Source organism: Rhineura floridana, chromosome 11 (genome assembly GCF_030035675.1).
Source record: "Rhineura floridana isolate rRhiFlo1 chromosome 11, rRhiFlo1.hap2, whole genome shotgun sequence".
Lineage (NCBI taxonomy): Eukaryota > Metazoa > Chordata > Lepidosauria > Squamata > Rhineuridae > Rhineura > Rhineura floridana.
The window spans coordinates 4,543,277-4,565,901 of record NC_084490.1 but is presented as its reverse complement, the minus strand read 5'-3'; the positions used below and the strand labels follow the sequence as shown (position 1 = coordinate 4,565,901).

General features: G+C 47.2%; 1 protein-coding gene and 1 long non-coding RNA gene across 2 annotated transcripts; both read right to left on the bottom strand.

Moving 5' to 3' along the window:
* Window positions 1–1,020: 1,020 nt before the first annotated feature.
* LOC133366558 (uncharacterized) lies at window positions 1,021–5,466 on the bottom strand. The gene is made up of 3 exons (XR_009758442.1): window positions 5,323–5,466; window positions 4,723–4,826; window positions 1,021–3,326 (listed from the first exon to the last, which is right to left on the bottom strand). It is a non-coding gene; the product is annotated as an uncharacterized LOC133366558 (long non-coding RNA).
* A 1,086-nt stretch (window positions 5,467–6,552) lies between these two features.
* LOC133366811 (alpha-1B-glycoprotein-like) lies at window positions 6,553–15,347 on the bottom strand. The gene is made up of 4 exons (XM_061590317.1): window positions 15,152–15,347; window positions 12,505–12,801; window positions 8,160–8,453; window positions 6,553–6,947 (listed from the first exon to the last, which is right to left on the bottom strand). The coding sequence occupies exons 1-4, from the start codon at window positions 15,249–15,251 to the stop codon at window positions 6,553–6,555; spliced, it is 1,086 nt and encodes a 361-aa protein (XP_061446301.1). The 5' UTR covers window positions 15,252–15,347.
* Between the last annotated feature and the right edge of the window lie 7,278 nt (window positions 15,348–22,625).

The following is a 22,625-nucleotide window of genomic DNA, read 5'->3' as shown; positions in this document are numbered from 1 at the left end:
GGAATGGAGAGATGGTTTCAGAAGATGGCATCATGCCGAAGTCCACTTTGTGTGCCCACCACAGCCGTGCATGTACAAAGCACACATCAAAAGGGGTGGTTTTGCTCTTTCTTTTCAGCAGTCACTACATCAGTCTGAAGTGGAGGGGAGGGAAGGGAAGGGAAGCTCGGCTACTCCAGTGGCACAGCTGAGAGACCAGCAACTTTTGGCACCTCCATCCTGGCTTGTCATTGGAACAACTAACTAAAAACTTGAACCTGAGTTTGCTTATTTCCTCCTTCCTCTTAATCCATTTTCCTTTAGTGCTGTATCTTTTTTAGACTGTAAGCCTCAAGACAGGTATGTCTCTCTTTTTTTTTTAAAGAAAGTTATCCATAAGCCATTCTGGGAGCCTTTTTTTTTTTGCTGAAGAATTGTTAAATAAATCAAGTGTTTCCAGTGACATGTCTACAGATACCATCATTCCCCTAAGGAGCTTTGGCAGTGCTTAATTTGACTGGTGGACACATGATCATCTGGAAAAGTTCTAAAAAGCCATGTTGGACCCACAGAACGAGAGCCACAGCAACAAAACAAGTGACACTTAGCATGCTGGAAGCAAGCTTGCTCCTTCTTGTCCGTGGTTTGCCAGCCACTTCCTCAAGTGGTAGGAAGTTGTGGACAGCCTCAACAGGCGCTGTTGCCTTGGAAGGATGGGATGTGGAGACTTCTGGCCTTTCTGTAATACCTGTAATATGTAATACATCAGATGAGAGGCTGTAGGATGTTGGAGTTCCACTTAACCTGGCAAAACATGAGTTATGCCTCCATCCAGGATATGCCAGTGCAACTGTTTTTATTTTTTTATTTTTGCAAATATAACAGAGAAAAAAGAAACATTGTCAGCTGTCATGCAATCTTTGGGTTTTTTAAAACAATAAATGTTTATTGGTTTTCAAAAGTTTTATACAGAAACAGGTAAAGACAATAAGTTGTCCCCCCAACACCCCCCCCAGCATACCTTTGAATTTCCTTTGCCTCCCTCATTAACAATATTTATTTCTTTTTATTTCCACTTAAACATATAGATTAATTTAGGTAGTCCATATGCCCAAACAGGTATCTAAATGAGATCATTATAAGCCACATGTTCAAACGGAGAAAGGGGAGTGAGATCTCCAGTGGATCAGGAGTGTTTATCCTTCCAGCTTGGTAGTACAAGTCTCTTTGCAACCTTAAGGGCCCCCTGGAGCCACTCCCATCGTCCATCTCGTTGTCGTCACACCACAGGAATATAATTTCAGAGTGTGTGAACATCCACAAACATCAAAACAAAGTTAATAACAAACAATGATTTCTGACCGGAAAGAAGTGCAGCTGTGGAGATACTGCATCTCTGCCTGGGCAACGTATCTGTTCCACCAGCACAAGGAAGAATACAAGTTTGAGGGCAGTGACTATGCCATATCCTGTACCTCTTTAGACACTGACCATGCCCCAGGGGCATACAGAGCACTCGAAAGATGTACAAATCCCTCAGTTTTGGTTTTGCTGAGTTTGCCATCTTTCCAGTCTTTAGTTCAGTTCACCACATTTCTGCACCAGATTTTTTATAATAATAATAATAATAATAATAGAATCACAGAATAGTAGAGTTGGAAGGGGCCTATAAGGCCATCAAGTCCAACCCCCTGCTCAATGGAGGAATCCAAATCAAAGCATTCCCGACAGATGGCTGTCCAGCTGCCTCTTGAAGGCCTCCAGTGTTGGAGAGCCCACTACCTCTCTAGGTAAATGGTAACAACAACAACAATAAAATCCCCCTCCTTCACCAATAGGTCCCAGGTTTACAATTTTTTTTAAACTCCTCATGAACATTCATGTACATTTTAGTGTGCATTTCTTCTAATATTTATTTCTGTGTGCAATTCTACCTAATATACACACTTTGTGGTTAGACTGTTGGTCCACCTGGCTCAGTATTGTCTACACTGACTGGCAGCAGCTCTCTAGAGTTTCCAGCAGGGACTCTTTCTGAGCACTGCCTGGTGATGCGGAGGATCGAGCCTGCAACCTTCTGCATGCAAAACAAATGATGACACCCAGCTCTGTTTCTCTATTACGTCTGCATCAGGAGAGGCCCCGCAAGCTCTGGACTAGAGCCAGGACTCAATGGCAGTGAGCTGGATGAGAGCCAACTAACCAACAGGCTCTGAATCTTGACAAGATGGAGGTGCTGTGGGTGGACCGTTCCTGAGTCCAGGTAATTGGTCAGCTGCCTGCTTCCAATAGGGATGGACTCCCCCTGAAAGAGCAGTTTTGTAGTGTGTGGGTGCTCCTGTATCCATCTCCATCAGCAGTGGCCCAGGAGTACCATTTACCAGCTTCAGCAGATGCTCTACCACTGAGTTACAGCCCTTCAGAGGTACCTCTCTGGCCCCAGGTTGTGCACACTTATAGCTCAGAAAGGGAGGTCTCTGATGATTTTAACAAATTGGATTTGAATAATAATTATTATTTATTTATTACATTTATATCCTGCCCTTCCTCCCTAAGGAGCCCAGGGTGGCAAACAACCAATAAAACACTAAACAAAATCTTTAGAACATCTTAAAAACAAAGCATCTTTAAAAAGATCTTTAAAATCTTCTTAAAAATATTTAAAAACAATTCCATGACCTCTGCTGACCTTCATTCCAAGGAAACCGAACCCTGGGTAAGCCCTGGCACCCCTGGAAGTCTCTCTCCGCTCAGAGATTGGGGTGCACGCAACAATATGCAATAGATCTAGACTGCGTGTGGACTACATGGGGGGGGGAAGAAGTAAGTCTCCATCAATTCCTGATCTATTGCATATTTTTGCCCCTTAAAAGTGCTTCAACTTAATTTAAGGTTGTTTCCGTTGGGCAACAGACCTAGGAACCTACAGAGACACAGAAAAGGCAACCTAACAGAGCAATTCTAATGTCCTGCTGGCCCAGCTAGAAGCTAATGCTGCAGCCTAACTGGGTCAGTCATGGGCATTATTCCCAGCAGCTAAGTTCAGACAGAAATGGAGCAGCCCCCTGCACATCAGTCCCTGTCTGAACAGCAGGCCCGGCAAAGCCTCCCCATTTACACACTATGACAAGGAAATGCCACCCGTCCCAACTTACACACACACCCTGTCCAAAATAACTGTTGCAGCCTCCTTATTTTGCTGCTCTGCTGCCAATGGGCTGAAACAGAACCTTGCTGTACAACATCATCTCCTCTTCTCCTGGCTCATCTGCGTTTTCCATCCTGGATCCTGGGGGAGCTTCAGCAGAGTAGGGGGCGATGAGGGCATAGGTGACATCCTCCGAGTCCTGGGAAAACAGAAGGGAGTAGAGGGTGGTGTTGCTGCTCAGGAGGCTTCCCCACCCATAAGCTGACAGATATCAACGGGTCCAGCTCTCACGGCCTGCTTTCCAGCAACCCTGGGGGGTGTATTTATAAGAGACAATGGGCATAAGAAATGCCAGGACCCTCTGAAAAGCAAGTCCTGTCCTCCTTGGTCAGGTCAAGGGCTCATCGAGTCCAGTTTGCTGTTCGTAACTTTAACCAGAGAGATGCTACTGAAAAACTCACAAGCTGGGCATGAAGATGATAATCATCCCCTTTTGTTTATCCCCAAGATAGACTGCCTCTGCAGATGGAAGGTCCATTTAGCCATAAACAGTTGTTGACAGACCTATTTTACATGAGTTGGTTTAATCTTATTACAAAAACTATCTAAATGTGCAGCCCCTCCCAACATCTTGCAATACTGGGATTGTGTGAGTGGCATCCAAGTCCTACTCAAAGCAGACCCGTTATTTATTATTATTTTATTTATTTATTTATTTATTAAATTTATATACCGCCCGACTAGCAATAGCTCTCTGGGCGGTGAACATAAAATAGTATAAAAATACAATGAATAACAAAATAATACTAAAATACAATTAACAACCCAATACAATAAACATTTTTAAAATTAAATCAGTGTAACTTAAAATGCTTCAGAGAATAGGAAGGTTTTGACCTGGCACAGGAAGGAAAGCAGAGTCGGCGCCAGGCGTACTTCCTCAGGGAGACTGTTCCATAGTTCGGGGGCCACCACTGAGAAGGCCCTAGATCTTGTCATCACCCTCCGGGCCTCCCTGTGAGTTGGAACCCGGAGGAGGGCCTTCGTAGCAGAACGTAGTGCACGGGCCGGTTCATATCGGAAGAGGCGTTCCGCAAGGTATCGTGGTCCCGCACCGTATAAGGCTTTATAGGTTAATACCAACACTTTGAATCTAGCCCGTTGAAATTAATGAACCTAAATTAGTCATATCCATTAACTTCAATTAATCTAGTCTGAGTAACACTAGCTTTGGATTCCACCTGGTATTTCCATTTCCCCAACTAGCATTTTGGAGGGCAAATTCCATCACTGTAACTTCCAAGATGCTTTGGGGGAAGCCACCATTTTTAATCTGGCTTAACTGTAAAGGCTGAAGGAGTCTCTCAGGCATGGAGGGCTTGAAAGGCAGGCATGAATTTAGGGAAAGGGCTGTGACTAAGTGGTAGGTCATTTGCCTTGCATGCAGAAGGTGCCGGGATCATCTTCAGGTTGGACTGGGAAAGTTCCCTCTCAAACCCTGGAGAGCCTCTGCCAGTCAGTGTAGACAATACTCAGCTGGATAGATCAGTGGTCTGACACAGTATAATGCAGTTTCTTGCGAATCTCCCAGTTACCTTGATTGGAAAGGCTGCCGTTTGGTGCACGACTGTTCCAACATTGCCTAATGCAATTTCCTCCTGGGTTTCACATTCCTGGGATTCTTGAAGACATTTTGATGCTTCCGAAGAGGAAACAAGAGAAAAAGAGGAATAATAAGAGAAAATGTATGTTATGCATTATGTCTTGCCAAATTCAACTCAAATCGTGTGCATTTTTCAATCCCTCGGCAATTTGGGACCACATGGGTAAGATTACCTTTTCCCAGATTCATTATTGCTGTAAACTGTTTTAGAAATTTTAATAGACAAGTAGTAAATAAATACAACCCAAGTCAGAGTGAGAGATTTCCAGACAAACCACTCCCTGGTGACTCATTTCTTTAAATAAACACAAATGAACCACTTCCTGTTAAGTCTGTAAAGACCCAGGTTCAAAAAAATCCCCCCCCCCAAGCTATGAAGCGCCCTGAGCAACCTCTGGCCAGTTGTTTCTCTCAGCCTCACCTACCTCATAGGGATATTGTTGTGAGGATAAAATGTAATGACAAATAATAAGCATAATAATACAATGATTATTACTAATAAAAGGAGATGACCACAAACCTCATCACTTACCACTTTTCTTGCAATAGAAAGAGAGTGGGAGCAGCAGGGTCAGAATTGGACGAGCCAAGCATAAATATCCCAGCGATGGTGTGGATGGATTTGATGGCCGAACTGAAGAACAACAAAGGAGGAGTTGCAGTCCAAAATGTCTGAAGGGCACCAGATGATAATGAAAGCAATTCCAAAACACGTTTTGGAAACAGCTGTCAACACGGGAGTGGCTACGCAATGCTGTCTTCCAATGTACAAAGTGGACCTTTAGTGTTGTGGCACCAGCACTTTGGAATTCCCTCCCTCACATATCAGACACCATCTCGGTTACCTTTTCGGTGCATACTAAAGACCTTCCTCTTTCAACAAGCCTTTTAAGCAGAGATCTTTCCCAGGCTGCATCTGTGTTGGAATTGCTTTTTAAGATGTTTTTTAAAAAGTTTTTTTTTAATGTTTTTAAAGATGTTTTGTTTTCAATATGTTGTAAAGTGCTTTTAGTGTTTTTGTTTGCCTCCCTGGTCTCCTTCTGGGAGGAAGGGTGGTATATATAAATAAATAAATAAATAACTCTAATACATAATACATACATGACTGGCTATGTGACCTCCAGATTTCTCTACGCTATAAAGCTTTTATTTGCTCCTCAAAACAAAACAAAACAAATAACAGCAAAGAAAGGAGTGGGATTTGTGTATGACTTTGGGGACTTTGATTACACATGCCCTGTTCTTGAAAACACAAGGCAGCGTAAGTCACAATATTTGAAACTAAATAATAAAGTTCTGGAAGTTTTTAAACTTTTTTACATTGCTACTCTAATTATATCCGCTAAAAACACAACCTCAGCCTCTTGATGCTTGCCCAAATGGAAGAAAAGAAAGATCTTGCATCACCTCCAGATGGTATCCAGGTTAGATTCTTCCAGACAGTTCCTGGAAGACAGAAGTTTGTGCGGAAGGCAGCAGCATCTGCAGCGCAATCCTATATATGTCTACTCAGAAGAAAGTCCCACTGAGTTCAATGGAGCTTACTCCCAAGCAAGGGTGTATAGAGTTGCAGCCTTAAGAATGCCTCCGTCTGCCTCCATTCTTTCCCCATGCAACCTGCTCACATGAACAGGCCACTAGAATCTCCTCCCAGCTGACCCCTGAGGTTACCACAAAGTGTAGGAAGGAAAAGAGATGGTGCTCAAGGTCCAGCGGGGAAAACAAGATCTGTTTTTTTTAAACAATCCTCTCTCTAAAGAGTTCAAACAGCACACACCCCTGTGCTGAAGTGGGTTTGAGCCACTAAGAACTGCACCCTACCCCAAAATGACTCACCTGTGACATTCACCGTCTGGCTCCAGGGAGAGGGGACCCACCAGCCGCTACTTTCTTCCTCGTATCTGCAAGCAAATTCTCCGCTGTGGTTTGGCTTGGCTTGTAAGATGTTTACAGAGGCCCCTTGGGAAGCATTTCCAGGCTCGCTGGAGTCCTTCAGAGACCCTTCTTCTCTGGAGGCCATCTCAAGACCATCCCGGTAGAAATGGAACCGTCTGTCAGGGTTGCTCCCATTGGCTGAGCAAGTGAGCTGCAGGGAGCCCCCTTCATCCAGCTCTCCAGATGGAGGATCCATGGTCAGCACTGGAGGAGGAGGCGGTTCTAGTCGTCCACAAAGGAGAAGTGATTAACAAGGGACGATGACATGGCTCTGTGGTTAAGAGTCTGGGATTCACTAGGCTTTCAACAGGAAGGCATACCTGGTCAGATTTGACTAATCCCCAAACCCTTCTAAAGAGAGTTGTGAGCTTATGAATTCCCCCACTTCTGTAGACATCTTAATTTGAGGGCATGGAGAATAGGGGAGAATGAGGACCATCTGGGAAGCAATGTGAAGGAGCCCAGAGAACATAAGAGCAGCCCTGCTGGATCCATCATTGTCCAGAAATCAGTTCTCACAGTGAGTGGCCAACCAGATGCCCCTGTGGGAAGCCCACAAACAGGACCTGAGCGCAATAGCACTTTCCTCACTTGCAATTCCTGGCAATGGGATTCACAGGATGCTGCCTCTGATCGTGGAGGTAGCATATAGCTATCATGAGAACAGGATGCTGGACTAGATGGGCCTTTGTTCTGATCTAGTAGGGATCTTATTATGTTCTTAACATGATGAGGAGAGGGCTATTGTGCTCAAGTCCTCTTGCGGGCTTCCCATAGGTAGCTGGTTGGGAGGCTGGCTGGATTACATGGACCTCTGGTCTGATCCAGCAGAGAGACTCTTCTCATATTCAGGGTGTGCAGAGAAGATCCTCATTTCACCACTGAATAGCCACAGCCACCCCTTCCCCCACCTCTGAGAGGAGGGGTCCCGAGTTTCTTTATCTCTATGGAATTCCCTCCCACAAGAGGCAGTGATGGCCACCAACTTGGATGGCTTTAAAAGAGGATTAGACAACTTCATGGAGGATCAAAAGCCTATCAGTAGCTACTAGCCATGTTGGCTATGCTCCGCCTCCACAGTCAAAGGCAGGATGCTCCCAAATACCAGTTGCTGGTGGAAACCACAGGAGGGGGGAGCGCTGTTGGGCTCTAGTCCTGCTTGTGGGCTTCCAGTAGGCATCTGGCTGGTCACTGTGACAACATGATGCTGGATTAGATGGGCCACTGGCCTGATCCAGCAGGCTCTTCTTCTGTTCTTAAGCCAGAAAGTGTGACTTCCAGGAAGCTTTGCCTCTTGCCCAACCTATAGTGCCTCTCCTTTCAGAAAAACAAGCACTGCTTTATTTCTGTACAAAATTAGAGACTGCCATCTCCCATCTTCCTGCATAACATCAAAAAGATCCTTTGATCTGCATCCAACAGGACCTCGCTCACCTGTCATGGCTACAGAGACCAGGTTGCTCTGTGGAGACAGAATCTCCTGTCCCGAGCACAGCATCCAATATACACAGGTGTAATTCCCAGTGGTATCTTCTCCCACGTGGAGTACTTCATAGGACCCCAACTCTCTCCGGGGCAGCTCACTAGAGCTCTGTTCTCGTCGTTCCTTGAAGAAAGTGTATCCTTCCACCGCCAAACCCTCAGGAGCGGAACAGTTCAGGGTAACCTCTTCCCTGTGGATGTAGACAGGGCGTTCGGGTTGCAAGGAAAGGTTTGCAGGTGGGCTCTCTGGAGAAAACCAAAGGGAAAGAGACAAAGAGGGAACAATCTGGTCAGTGAGGCAACAAACTCATGAAACCTCACTTGGAGTTGCCTCAGCCTATCACAGAAAAGACACCAGAATTTGTTATGGAAAAGGCATGGCCGTGAAAGGTGGCTTAGGGTTCCCTTTGTCGTGTAGACATGCCTCTGAAGTCACTTTTTTCATGAGACAATCACTTAATCCCAAAATCCCAGTTTCTTTTGCTGTTTTGTCATGGCTGTTAAGAAACCCAGGAGTTCTGGTTCAAGCCATTTCCATGGCTTGGTCTTAACATCCAGAAGAGAAAGGCTTTTTGCTTGAGTGATAAGTTTACAAGCAGAACATCCCACACCAGTGACGGCGATCTCAGCCTGGTTACGGATTGCGGGCTCGGACCATCTTCCTGTGCTGTTTGCTTCCCGATAAAAGAGGTGGGGGACCTCCACCTTTTCACAGATACAGATGCCCTCACGCCAAGAATGTTCCTGGGAATGGCACTCTGTCATGATTTATTTATTTATTTTCATTTCTAGACCGCCCATAGATAATAGCTCTCTGGGCGGTGTACAAAACGAGATTAAAATACAATATAGAATAAAATCAGTAACAAAGGAACACATTAAACTAAAAACATTAAACATAAAGCATTAAACATTAAAATGCCTGGGAGAATAGCCAGGTCTTAACCTGGCGCCTAAAAGAAAGAACCGTAGGCGCCAGGCGTATTTCCTCCGGTAAGCTGTTCCATAATTCGGGGGCCACCACAGAAAAGGCCCTAGATCTAGTAACAGTCCTCCGGGCATCCTGGTGAGTTGGTATCCGGAGGAGGGCCTTAGATACTGAACGAAGTGAACGGGTAGGTTCATAGCGGGAGAGGCGTTCCACAAGGTATTGCGGTCCCACACCATGTAAGGCTTTATAGGTCAACACCAGCACCTTGAATCTAGCTCGGAAACAAATAGGTAGCCAGTGCAAGCAAGCCAGGACAGGTGTTATATGCGCAGACCGATTGGTCCTCGTCAACAGCCTGGCTGCCGCATTTTGCACTAGCTGAAGTTTCCGAACAGTCTTCAAGGGCAGCCCTACATAGAGCGCGTTACAGTAATCCAGTCTAGAAGTTACCAGAGCGTGAACAACCGAGGCGAGATCATCACTGTCCAGATAGGGGCGTAGTTGGGCTACTAAGCGCAGGTGGTAAAACGCATTCCGTGCCACCGAGGCCACTTGAGCCTCGAGCGACAAGGAAGGGTCAAAAAGGACCCCCAAACTACGAACCTGTTCCTTCAAGGGGAGTGTAACCCCATCTAGAACAGGATAAGCATCCACCATCTGAGCAGGGAAAGAGCTCACCAACAGTGTCTCAGTCTTGTCTGGATTGAGTTTCAGTTTATTAGCTCTCATCCAGTCCGTTATCGCAGTCAGGCAACGGTTCAGCACATCAACAGTCTCACCTGTGGAAGGTGAAAAGGAGAAGTAGAGCTGCATGTCATCAGAGTACTGATGACAACGCACTCCAAAACTCCTGATGACCGCACCCAGAGGCTGCATGTAGATGTTGAAAAGCATGGGGGACAAAACCGACCCCTGAGGGACTCCACAATGGAGAGTCCAGGGTGTCGAGCAATGTTCCCCAAGCACTACCTTCTGGAGACGATCCGCTAAGTAGGAGCAGAGCCACTGCCAAGCAGTGCCCCCAACTCCCAACTCCGCGAGCCTCCCCAGAAGGATACCATGGTCGATGGTATCAAAAGCAGCTGAGAGATCAAGGAGAATCAACAGAGTCACACTCCCCCTGTCCCTCTCCTGACAAAGGTCATCATACAGGGCGACCAAGGCTGTTTCAGTGCCAAAACCGGACCTAAAACCGGATTGAAACGGATCCAGATAATCGGTTTCATCCAAGAGCGCCTGGAGCTGGCCGGCAACCACCCGCTCCAGAACCTTGCCCAAAAAAGGGACATTCGCCACCGGTCTGTAGTTGTTCAAAACATCTGGGTCCAGAGAAGGTTTCTTTAAAAGAGGTCTTATTATTGCCTCCTTGAGACTACCAGGGACTACTCCCTCTCTCAAGGAGGCATTTATTACCTCCCTGGCTCAGCCGGCGGTTACAGCCCTGCTAGTCTTCACTAGCCAAGATGGGCAAGGGTCCAGAGCAGACGTGGTCGCCCGCACCATTCCAAGCACCTTGTCCACTTCCTCGAGCTGCACCAACTGAAATTCATCCAATAATAAAAGACAAGACCGCGCTCTGGACACTTCAATGGATTCATCTGTCATAACATCAGAGTCTAAGTCCCGACGGATGCATGCAATCTTGTCCTGGAAGTGCTCCGCAAGTTTGTTGCAGCGGGCTTCCGATGTTTCCTTAGTATCATGACAGCCAGAATGTAGAAGCCCTTGTACCACCCTAAAAAGCTCCGCTGGGCGGCAAAGGGATGATCTAATGGTGGTAGCAAAATAAGACTTTTTTGCCGCCCTAACCGCTTTTATGTACAACTTAGTGGAAGCACTTACCAAGGAATGATTACATCCGTCAGGAGTTCGCCTCCACCTGCACTCTAGCCTCCTTCTCTCTTGCTTCATCACTCTCAGCTCCGGGGTATACCACGGTGCTGTATGAGCGGCACTGAACGGGGCGCGCGGGAGCGATCATGTCGATGGCCCGGGTCATCTCCGTATTCCACAGATCAACCATGGCCTCGACAGGAGCACCAGTGCTATCAGCCGGAAAAACTCCCAGAGCCCTCTGGAAAGCTTCAGGATCCATAAGCCTCCGGGAGCGGACCAACTTAATAGGTCCCCCACCTCTGCAGAGGGAAAGGGCTGTCGTGAGTCTAAAACTCAGCAAGTGATGATCTGTCCATGACAATGGAGTAGATGAAAAATACCCCACCTTCAGATCACCATCTCCATGACCAGTGGCGAAGATGTACCTGCTGGGCCATTCCAGGTGAGGGACAGCCCTGGGTGCCAACTGCTTATTGCTCACTGAAGTGACAGCCAAGCCTTTTCAAGCCATAAAGAGCTGGGAACAACCCTCTGCCCTCTCGTATATTATTATTATTAATTTCCTCAAAAGAGCTCACGGTGGCATGTCTCGCTGTTCTTCAACCTTAGGGCCCCAGATGTTCTTGGACTACAACTCCCATCCTCCCCAGCCAGCTTAGCCACTGGGCAAGGGATCATGGGAGTTGTAGTCCAACAACGTCTGGGACCCAGAGTTGAAGAAAAATGGCATATGTGCTTCTCCCTCTCCCCATTTTGTCCTCGCAACAACCCTGTGAGGTAGGTTAGGCTAAGAGACAGTGACTGGTCCAAGGTCACCCAGTGAGCTTCATGGCTGAGTGGGGAAAATGAAAATGGACTGCCTTCTAGTTGATCCTGACTTATGGCTACCCTATGAATAGGGTTTTCATGGTAAGCGGTATTCAGATGGGGTTTCCCATTGCCTCCTTCTGAGGCTAGTCCTCCCCAGCTGGCTAGGGCCTGCTCAGCTTGCCACAGCTGCACAAGCCAGCCCCTTCCTTGTCCGCAACTGCCAGCTGGGGGGGCAACTGGGCTCCTTGGGACTATGCAGCTTGCCCAGGGCTGCACAGGTGGCAGGGCATGTAGCCTCTGAGCCACTCGCTGTGGGGGTGCTCTTTAGCTGGCCCTTGACGCCCAGGAGACAGGAGCGGGGATTTGAACTCACAGTCTCTGGACTCCCAGCCAGGCTCTCCTAGACACCCCTAAACCATTATACCACAGTGGATTTCCCAAATCTGAGAAATTTCCCTATACCCCCCAATGTCTCCCCCAACGCTTTCACAGGAGACTAACGTCCCTGCAAAAACCGCATCTGTGTGTATTTTCAGCCCAGCCTAAAACCATCAAAGTGATAAAGAACCAAAGAAAAGCAAGACCTTGTCGTTCCATACGTATTTGAATTCCGTCAGCGTTTCCTAACCCCTGTTCCTTCTCTGGCCAAACAGCCCAGACATGGCTCAGTCTGCCACTCGCCTTTCCAAGAGGGACATACACCGAAAAAGGAGGCCTCACCCATCACTGGAATAAAGATGGAGCTGCTTCTCTGGGATGGGATCTCCCGTCCGGCTTCCACAACATGGTACATGCAGGAATAGTTTCCGCTGTCTTGTGGAGACAGGCACAAGGAGTGTGTGAAAGTGACCAGAACGGATGAGGACAGGGTGAGATGCAGCAGCCTTTTGTCACTGAAAAACTGGATCTTTGATTTGCGGCGGTTGTCAGGAGCTGAGCAGGTAAAGGTGACAAATTCCCCACTGCTGTAAACGGCATGCTTGGGCGACACGGAGAAGAGTGGAGGAGGAGAATGGTCTGAGAGACAAAGTGGGCAGACAAAAGCGAGGGAGGGAAATATGTAACCACATTAAGCACTTGCATTTTCCAAGTAAGTAGGGCATGGATTGTCCACAGACGTAAAAACAAGATGGACAATATTTCCCAAGGAATCCTGGGATCTGTAGTTATGGGTGCAGTTAGGCCTCATCTCCAGCTAAGAATCATCAGCACTTCACAAGGACTATTCCAGTCCAGCTGGTATATATACCTTGTCAGCCTTGAAAATGGAAAAATGAAAATGGACTGCCTTCAAGTCAGATCAGACTTATGGTGACCCTATGAATAGGGTGTTCATGGTATGTGGTATTTGGGGGTGGTGGTTACTGTAGGAAATAGCGCTGTAAGAAATAATGCTTATTTGGCTTTTGTAAAATTTGCTTGGCTGCAGGAAATAAGGACAATGCTGGTGATTCAGTGGACGTTGCTGTTTATGTAAACTGGCCTGGCTATCTCGCTGTTTGAGTAAACTATCTTGGTCTGAAAAACCGGTTGTGCAAGTGCCTTCAATGGCGCTGAGTGAAGAGACAACGCCTGGCTAAGGAATGTGGCGAAGGGCCAAACAAGCCTTATATGGAGAGGCATGAAAATAAGGAAGTAGGCTGAGCAAGCAGTTAATGTATGCATGATGTATGTAGTGCCAAGGGTATAAGACCTGGCTGCGTCCAGGGAGGGGCAGACTCGGCTTTGTTCGTTTCTCCACTTGCAAGTGATTCAATAAAACTCTGGCTTTACTTTTAAGATCGTTTCGTCGTTCCTTGAGTAATATTAAAACCTTGTACTTGGGAGCGGATCCTCGCCTAACAATAAAACAAATATTGTGGGCGTTTGTCACATTACCATTGCCTTCCTCTGAGGCTGAGAGGCAGTGACTGGCCCAAGGTCACCCAGTGAGCTTCATGGCTGTGTGGGGATTCGAACCCTGGTCTCCCAGGTTGTAGTCCAGCACTCTAATCGCTATGCCACGGTGTCAACATTGCACACATATAAAAAGTATTGCCTTGCAAATTTACAGATTACCTATGAACTATTCACACAGACAGTCAGAAGGCTCTTGGGGAACATTTTTAAAGATATACATAAAGGATTGTAAATCTACATTCTGCTCAGATTAGACCCACTGAAAGTAATGCACCTTGGACTGCAATCCAATACATGTCTACTAAGAAGTAAGCTCCATTGAATTCAATGGGCTTACTCCCAGGTAAGTGTGTATTGGATTGCAGCCTAGGTTAATCATGTTCATTAATGTCAGCGGGTCTAGTCTCTGAGTATGACTAATGTTAGCTATAACAACCCAAAGATTTGACATTACAATAAGGGAGAATTGTTATAGCAGGTTGCCATGGAGTGTCTATTTACCAATATTGGGTGATATTCAGTGTTAGTCATACTCAGGGTAAAATGTGAATGTACTGCCTTCAAGTCAATTCCAACTTATGGCGACCCTAGGAAGAGGGTTTTCATGAGGCTGAGAGGCAGTGACTGGCCGAAGGTCACCCAGTGCGCTTTATGGCTATGTGGGGATTCAAACCCTGGTCTCTCAGGTCATAGTCCAACACCTTAACCACCATACCACACTGGCTCTCTGAGAGTAGGCCCAGTGAAATCAATTAATTTTCCTTAGAGTATCTCTGACAACTCAGGGACTGCCTCAGTTTATTTAGAGTGATTTGTTTTGAATGAACAAGGAGGCAGGGAGAGAGAAACAGAGTGTTCCACCTTTCCAGAACTGGGGATTATTTTGCATGGCTGATAACTCTCCAGAGAAAGCTGAAGCCACTCTGGGACCCTTGAAGCCACTTGAAGGGAAGGCCTCTTTCATTACTCGCTTCCTCTTTGCAGCTCATTTATGCCATTTTTTCTTGGTCCAGTTGTGCTTTAGCAAAAAAGAAAGAACCCTCGTTCACGTGGCTCTTAATAAAATACTTTTGTCATTATTCAGGCAGGATACCTGGTTTAACAAAGCTACGGCCTACCTTATTCAACTCAGACGAGGGCTGGGAGGCATTTCCTGTCCATGACGTTGCAACTCACAGGGGTTGCCGGTGCTCGGTACTGCAAACAGCTACAGGAGCCATAAGGGCACTGTCATGCTGAGAAGGAAAGTGCACATGCGCATGCTGTTGCCATCGTGCCCTGCTTCTGAGCTTGCAAGAGACATCCGCCTAGCCACAGTGTTGGAAGAGGTGGCCCTTGGGCCAACCCTGCAAGGTTCATCTCTTTACATCACACCTCAAGGTACTGCTTTGAAGGGGAAGCAAGCAGCCAGCAAAAAGCAGAAACCACCACAGAAGACAGTATTTCCGTTATATGAGTATGGACTTACCAAACACCTTAATCCACACAGGGTTGCTCTCTGGGGATTTGAAATCTGCCCCAGCATAGCCTCGTCTCCAGCACTTACAGCTGTACTTCCCAGAGTCCATCACATTAAGATGAGGAAAGGAGTAACATTTGCTTTGCTGCCCTGATGCTTCTAAAAAAACAAGCTCTTTCTCATCCTGGGAGAAGCTGAATCCAGTCACTCCCAGCTTTCCAGAAAATGAGCATGTTAGAGTGAGGGACTGTCCAGTGGTGTAATATTCATGTTCTGGCATCGCCGTCAGCCTTGGAGATGGGACTGGGAGGGATGGAATCAGGATTAGGAAAAGTGACCCTTGGAAAAGGTTATTGATATAAAACATTCCTGGAACCTGTGGGTAACTATTAAGCAAGATTCTTACTGGAAGTTTTTCCTCAGCTGGAGAAAATCCTGGATGCAGTGAAGGTTCTGCAACCAGGATTCAATACTTATTTTTATAGTGACCTTTATTACATCAGATTTCAGGGCAGTGTGGGGCATAAAATAAATACCAGAAACAGCACGTGGAAAAACCACAACATAAAGATAAAACTTCGAAACAGATTGACATGCTCAGGTGAAATTTCCTCAATCAACACTTTGAGAATATTCTTCCCAATTTATTGCTGCAGAACTAAAACCAAGAAGAGTTAAAGGTTTTGTGCATCTTCTCCTGTCGCCTCCCAGTTATGTACAATTTATAAACAAACAGCCCCTTCGCATCTCCCGAGGTTCCTCTTTCTGCTGAGCACCACAAAGGAAGATCACCACGCCATGGAAAGCTTCACCTGTTAGATTTCTGCCAATTATACAGCTGTTAAATGCACAGGAGGCTTGCCAAGTTTGAAAATATGGTGGGTATGGAGGGGAGACACACACATCTACCTGAACCCCTTAGAAAACAGGCCCCAGTATGGCCTGCCTTACTAAGTGAGACCTTTAGTCCACCTACTGTAGCCCAGTATTGTTGACACTGACCGGCAGCAATGCTCCAGGGGGGTTGTTCAAGGCAGGGAATCTTTCCCTGGAGACGCTGTCAGGGACTGAACCTGGGACCTTCTGCATGCAGCGCAGGTGCTCTGTCACTGAGCCACAGCCCTTTTGCCCATTGAAGCAAGAACAGGTCAACTTTACCTGCACAGGCCAATTGCCAGAGAAGCATCCGAAGAGAGACTGGAAGGAAAGGAGGAAGAAAACTCAAAGGAGCAGTCAAAAGAGGGAGGTGGGGGAGGAGAGTTTCCCATCTGAGGTGGGCAGAGAGAAGAGGAAGGTCACAAACCTGCCACCGACACCACTGAAAAGTCCATGCTCAGCCACGATCCTTGGCAGGTCAGCCAGCAGGCTGCTCAGCTCTGTCCCCGAGAGAGAGAGGATGAACTACCACCCCCAGCAAGGCTCTCCTCCCACAGCAAAAAGACAACACAACAGCACCCTCTTTTTCTCCTCCCCCAGCAGCACCCAGCACCCGCCCACTCAAAGGCTTTAGGATGAAGCTATTGAGGGTTGCCAACCACATGCGGCCTTCCTGTCGCTTCTCTTGTCCTCTTTCTCTCTGCCAAATTAGCTCAAAGAAAACCAAAGAACAGCCAAGAGAGCGGAAAGTGACAAAGCGGAAGAGCTATTTATTTATTTATTTATTAAATTTATATACCGCCCCATAGGCGAAGCTCTCTGGGCGGTTTACAACAGATAAAAAACAGTATACATATAATTAAAACCACATATTAAGCAATTTAAAATAGATAATGATATCAAAATTTAAAACATAATTAAACACATAGTAAAATGCATATTTAAATATTAAAATGCTGGAAATGCCTGGGAGAAGAGGAAGGTTTTTACCTGGCGCCGAAAAGATAGTAATGTTGGCGCCAGGCGTACCTCATCAGGAAGAGTATTCCAGAGTTCGGGGGCCACCACTGAGAAGGCCCTTTTTCTTGTTGTCATCTTCCGGGCTTCTCTCTGAGTAGGCACCCGGAGGAGGGCCTTCGATGCTGAACGTAGGTTCATAGCGGGAGAGGCGTTCCGTCAGGTATTGTGGCCCCATGCTGTGCAAGGCTTTATAGGTTAAAACCAGCACCTTGAATCGGGCCCGGAAACATATAGGCAACCAGTGCAAGCGGGCCAGAATCAGTGTTATATGTTCGGACCTCCTGGTCCCAGTTATCAATCTGGCTGCCGCATTTTGCACGAGCTGCAGTTTCCGAACCGTCTTCAAGGGCAGCCCCACATAGAGTGCATTGCAGTAATCTAATTTAGAGGTTACCAGAGCATGGATAACTGAAGCAAGGTTTTCCCTGTCCAGATAGTGGCGTAGCTGGGCCACCAGCCGAAGCTGGTAGAAAGCATTCCGTGCCACCGAGGCTACCTGAGCCTCCAGTGACAGGGATGGTTCTAGAAGAACTCCCAGACTACAGACCTGCTCCTTCAGGGGGAGTGCAACCCCAACATGCAGTTGCAGGACCCCAAAGCGATGAGCTTTCCAGAACTTTCCGTCCATCGCGTGTCATCATTTAGGTCTCGTCAAGGAACTTTTTTACTAGGGCCAGAAGGAATCAGAGGAGGCAGGCAGCAGCAGCAGCAGCAGCAGCAGCAGCAGCAGCTCAAGCACACATACCCCATGCATGGCCCACCCTATCCACCCTACCACTTCTACGCATTCAGTGGCATGTTGGGCCACCAGCAAAAAGCAGGGAGTGATCAAAGAAGATACGGTGCACTCTGGTGCCTGATAGCTTCAGATATCTAAAGCCAATGAACCAAGCTGCACACACTGGGGGTTTCACACCCTCTCGCTCAGTCAACATTTGCCAATCTTGACATGTAGCTTCTTCCCACCCCACCTGCCCCAAAGCAGAGAATGTGCCTCAGTACTGTAATACCCCAGTTAATGAAGAACATGCGTTCTTGGACATCACTTCTTCAACCCTGCCGCCACGGCTACCGCTCATGATGCCAGTTGACTGTTGAGGCGCTGCTGTTACTCTTATACTGTTTGGATCTATGAGTGCTTGTATGAGTGAGTGTGTGAGTGTGTATAGATTTTGTGTTTTGTTATTTATTTTATTTATCATGTGCCTGGGCGGGAGGATAGTGTATTGGGAGGGAATACCAGCGGGGCCCCCAGTCAGCGTAGTGACGGGTAATGGGAGGTATGGCGCTGTGAGGAGGACATGCCAGCCTAGGGAAACTTGGCCCAGACAATTGGTGGCTGTGCCGTGTTCCAGTCCTCCCCACACCCATAGGATTGCTGGTAGTTCTATCAGCCAACTCTCGGATCTCCAGTTGCTGCTTTTTAATGCCAGATCGGTAAATAATAAAACCTCCCTCATCCATGATTTAATTGTGGATGAGGTGGCCGATCTGGCATTTATTACCGAGACCTGGGTGAGGGATCTGGGAGGTATTAATCTCACCCAGTTGTGCCCACCTGGGTACTCGGTCCAGCATCTGAGTAGAACCGAGGGTCGGGGAGGGGGAATTGCTGTGGTCTATAGAAATTCCGTCCCTCTTGTTAGGCACCCTATCCATGTGGCTAATGGTCTGGAGTGTCTTCATATTGTGTTGGGTCAGCGAGACAGACTGGGAATACTGTTGGTGTACCGTCCACCCTGCTGCCCAACAGCTTCCCTAACTGAGCTGACAGAGGTGGTCTCGGATTTACTGTTGCGATCCCCCAAACTCTTGGTATTGGGGGATCTCAACATTCATGCCGAGACCGCTTTGTCTGGAGCGGCTCAGGACTTCATGACCGCCATGACAGCCATGGGGCTGTCTCAATTTGTTACTGGCCCTACGCATATATCAGGGCACACTCTAGACTTGATTTTTGCCACTGGATTAGGGGATGGTGATCTGGGAGTGAGGAATTTTACATCTATTCCTTTGTCATGGACAGATCACCACCTATTGAGGTTTAGACTCACAATGTGTTCTCCCCTCTGCAAGGGTGGAGGACCAATTAAGATGGTCCGTCCCCGGAGACTGATGGATCCTGAGGGTTTTCAAAAGGCTCTAGGAAGTTTTCCGGCTGATAAAACTGACGCTCCTGTCGAAACCCTGGTCACTCTGTGGAGTATGGAAATGACCCGGGCAGCTGACGCGATCGCCCCGGTGCGCCCTCTCCACTGCAGAGCTCAATTGGCTCCTTGGTATACCTCGGAGCTAAGAGTGATGAAGCAAGATAGGAGACGGCTTGAGTGCAAATGGAGACGAACTCCCGACGCCTGTAATCATGCACTTGTGAAGGCCTCTACCAAACTCTATGTGAAGGCAGTGAGAGCAGCAAAGAAGCAGTACTTTGCTGCCTCCATTCAGTCATCTTCTAACCGCCCAGCGGAACTTTATAAAATTGTCCGGGGACTTTTACATTCTGGTCCTCAGGACGCAATGATACCATCAATAGCCCGCTGTAACGAGTTTGCGAGACACTTCCAAGACAAGATCATGAACATCCGCCGGGACCTTGACTCCAACATTGTTGCAGTTGAATCCAATGAGGTGTCCAGAGCACAGTCCTGTCCTGTTTTATTGGATGAATTTCAGTTGGTACAGCTCGAGGATGTGGACAAAGTGCTTGGACAGGTGCGGGCGACCACTTCTGCTCTGGATCCTTGCCCCTCATGGCTAATAAAAGCTAGCAGAAATGGAACAGCCGGCTGGGCCAAGGAGGTGATTAATGCCTCTTTACGAGAGGGAGTGGTCCCACTCTGCCTAAAGCAGGCGGTGGTGAGACCTCTCCTAAAAAAACCCTCCTTGGACCCCGACAATCTTGACAACTATAGACCGGTAGCAAATGTTCCTTTTCTGGGCAAGGTCCTAGAGCGTGTGGTTGCTCACCAGCTCCAGGCTCTTTTGGATGAAACTGATTATCTGGATCCATTTCAAGTGGGCTTTCGGGCGGGGTTTGGTACAGAAACGGCCTTGGTCGCCCTGTATGATGACCTCTGTTGGGAGAAGGACAGAGGGAGTGTAACTCTGTTGGTTCTCCTTGATCTCTCAGCGGCTTTTGATACCATCGACCATGGTATCCTTCTGGGGCAACTTGCGGATTTAGGAGTTGGAGGCACTGCTTGGCAGTGGCTGTGCTCCTACCTCAAGAACCGTCTCCAGAAGGTGGTGCTTGGGGAGCATTACTCAAGGCCCTGGGTACTCCAATATGGGGTGCCGCAGGGCTCAGTTCTGTCCCCCATGCTCTTTAATATCTATATGAAGCCGCTGGGCGAGGTCATTAGGAGTTTTGGAGTGCGTTTTCAGCAATATGCTGATGATACGCAGCTCTATTTCTCCTTTTCATCTTCTTCAGGTGAGGCTGTTAATGTACTAAACCACTGCCTGGTCGCGATAATGGTCTGGATGAGAGCTAATAAACTGAGACTCAATCCTGACAAGACTGAGATGCTGTTGGTGGGGGGGCCCTCTGCCCAGATGGTTGATGTCCGACCTACCCTAGATGGGGTTACACTCCCCCTAAAGGAGCAGGTCTGTAGTTTGGGGGTCTTATTAGATCTGCTCCTGTCTCTGGAGGCTCAGGTAGCCTCGGTGGCACGGAATGTGTTCTACCAGCTTCGGCTGGTAACCCAACTACGACCCTATCTGGACAGGGAGAACCTTGCTTCAGTTATCCATGCTCTGGTAACATCTAGATTGGACTACTGTAATGCACTCTACGTAGGGTTACCTTTGAAGACGGTTTGGAAACTTCAGCTGGTGCAGAATGCTGCGGCCAGAGTTCTCACTCGGACTAAAAGATCTGATCATATAACACCTGTCCTGGCCCAACTGCACCGGCTACCAATACGTTTCCGGGCCAGATTCAAAGTGTTGGTTCTTACCTATAAAGCCCTTAACGGCACCGGACCACAATACCTGATGGAGCGCCTCTCCCACTACGAACCTACCCGTTCGCTGCGCTCGACATCGAAGGCCCTTCTCTGGGTTCCAACTCACAAGGAGGCCCGGAGAGCAATAACGAGATCTAGGGCCTTCTCGGTGGTGGCCCCCGAATTATGGAATGCCCTCCCTGACGAGATACGCCTGGAGCCTTCTTTGATATCTTTTTGGCACCAGGTAAAGACCTACCTCTTTGCCCAGGCATTTTAATCTTAGTTTTAATTTTAATTTTATAGTTAATTAATTGTAATCTCTATTAATTTTGTCTTAATCTGTTTTTAATGTGTTTTTATACCTATATGTTGTAATCCACATTCACTGGTTTTTAAATGTGGTTTTATTCTGTTGTACACCGCCCTGAGAGCCTGTTGCTAAAGGGCGGTTTAAAAGTGCAATAAATAAATAAAAATAAATAAAAATAACAGAACCTTGGGTACCAGAGACAGGAACAACATGGAAAGACTAGGGATAGGTTCCTACACCACAAACAAGGAGAGCAGCTCAACATATTTCAGCAAACGTTTTATCCAAAACTAACAATAGGCATGTCTGAAACGAAACAACCATGTCAGGTCAGCCTTGCATACAGACCCCCTGAAGGCTCCTTCCAAAATGCATCCAGGGATGCCTGCCTGCCTTTTTTCTTCCATCATGTAGCATCTTGCTATAGCAGTCTAAAGCTTTGAGCACAGTTCTCTCCTTAGAGCAGGCAGGCAAGGGGCAGCTACCAGCACCCTGTGCTTGGGCACTTTCTCCTGGTGTGCCATCCTTCCCTATACTCAAGTAAATGCGTCTGCAGTAAACAGTGCTTCCATGGCACCCGAAGCACTGTTTACTGAGAAGGTGCCTGCACCACCAGGCACTGAGTGCCATTCCAGCCATGTGTGTGTGTGGGGGGAGCTGCCTGCAGCAGAGCTGCAATCCAGTATACAAGGAAACACATTCTGACTATATCAGAGTGTGCACCCCAGACCTCAAAAAATACTTTGTTAAAAGGAGCTCCTTTCCTGGAGGATTTGTTAACTGAGGTATTACTGTAGCTGGCTAAAAAGGTGGCTGGGGAGGGATTAGGAACCTATAAATCTTGCACAGAACCCACAGTAATGCCATCCAAATACCTGCCCTGGGTCAGCTTTGCACCCTGAACAATACAGGTATGTTTGGGGTCAAGTCTAACAAGGGACAACAAGACTGACTCCCAAGTAAGCATACATGGAATAGCAACTTTACAGCTGCAACCCTAGAGAGAATACAAAATACAAAAAAAAAAAAAAAAAGAATACAAAAAATACAGTATGGACTAAAACATCGGAGAATACAAGGAAGAGAATATAAAAATTAGCAAAACAAAACCAGGATGAAACACTACAAGATTTTAAAGGCAAGCATTTAAAAAAAATGTATTTCCCCAATTTGAAAAGGCCATTTGAGTAAGTCCCAGGCAAACCCCTCTGGAGAGGATATTCCATAACTGGGAGGCTATTACTGAAAAGGCCCTTTTTTCTTGTAGACACTCACCATGCCTTCATTAGCAGAAGCATTTGGAATACGATCTCAGGCTCTGGGT

Coding starts and splice junctions, on each gene's coding strand:
- LOC133366811 (XM_061590317.1), bottom strand. CDS start 15,251: ATGGACTCTGGGAAGTACAGCTGTAAGTGCTGGAGACGAGGCTATGCT. Junction 8,454..12,504: donor CATCTTTATTCCAGTGATGG/GTGAGGCCTCCT, acceptor GGTTTTCTCCAG/AGAGCCCACCTGCAAACCTT. Junction 6,948..8,159: donor GGTCTCTGTAGCCATGACAG/GTGAGCGAGGTC, acceptor GTGGACGACTAG/AACCGCCTCCTCCTCCAGTG.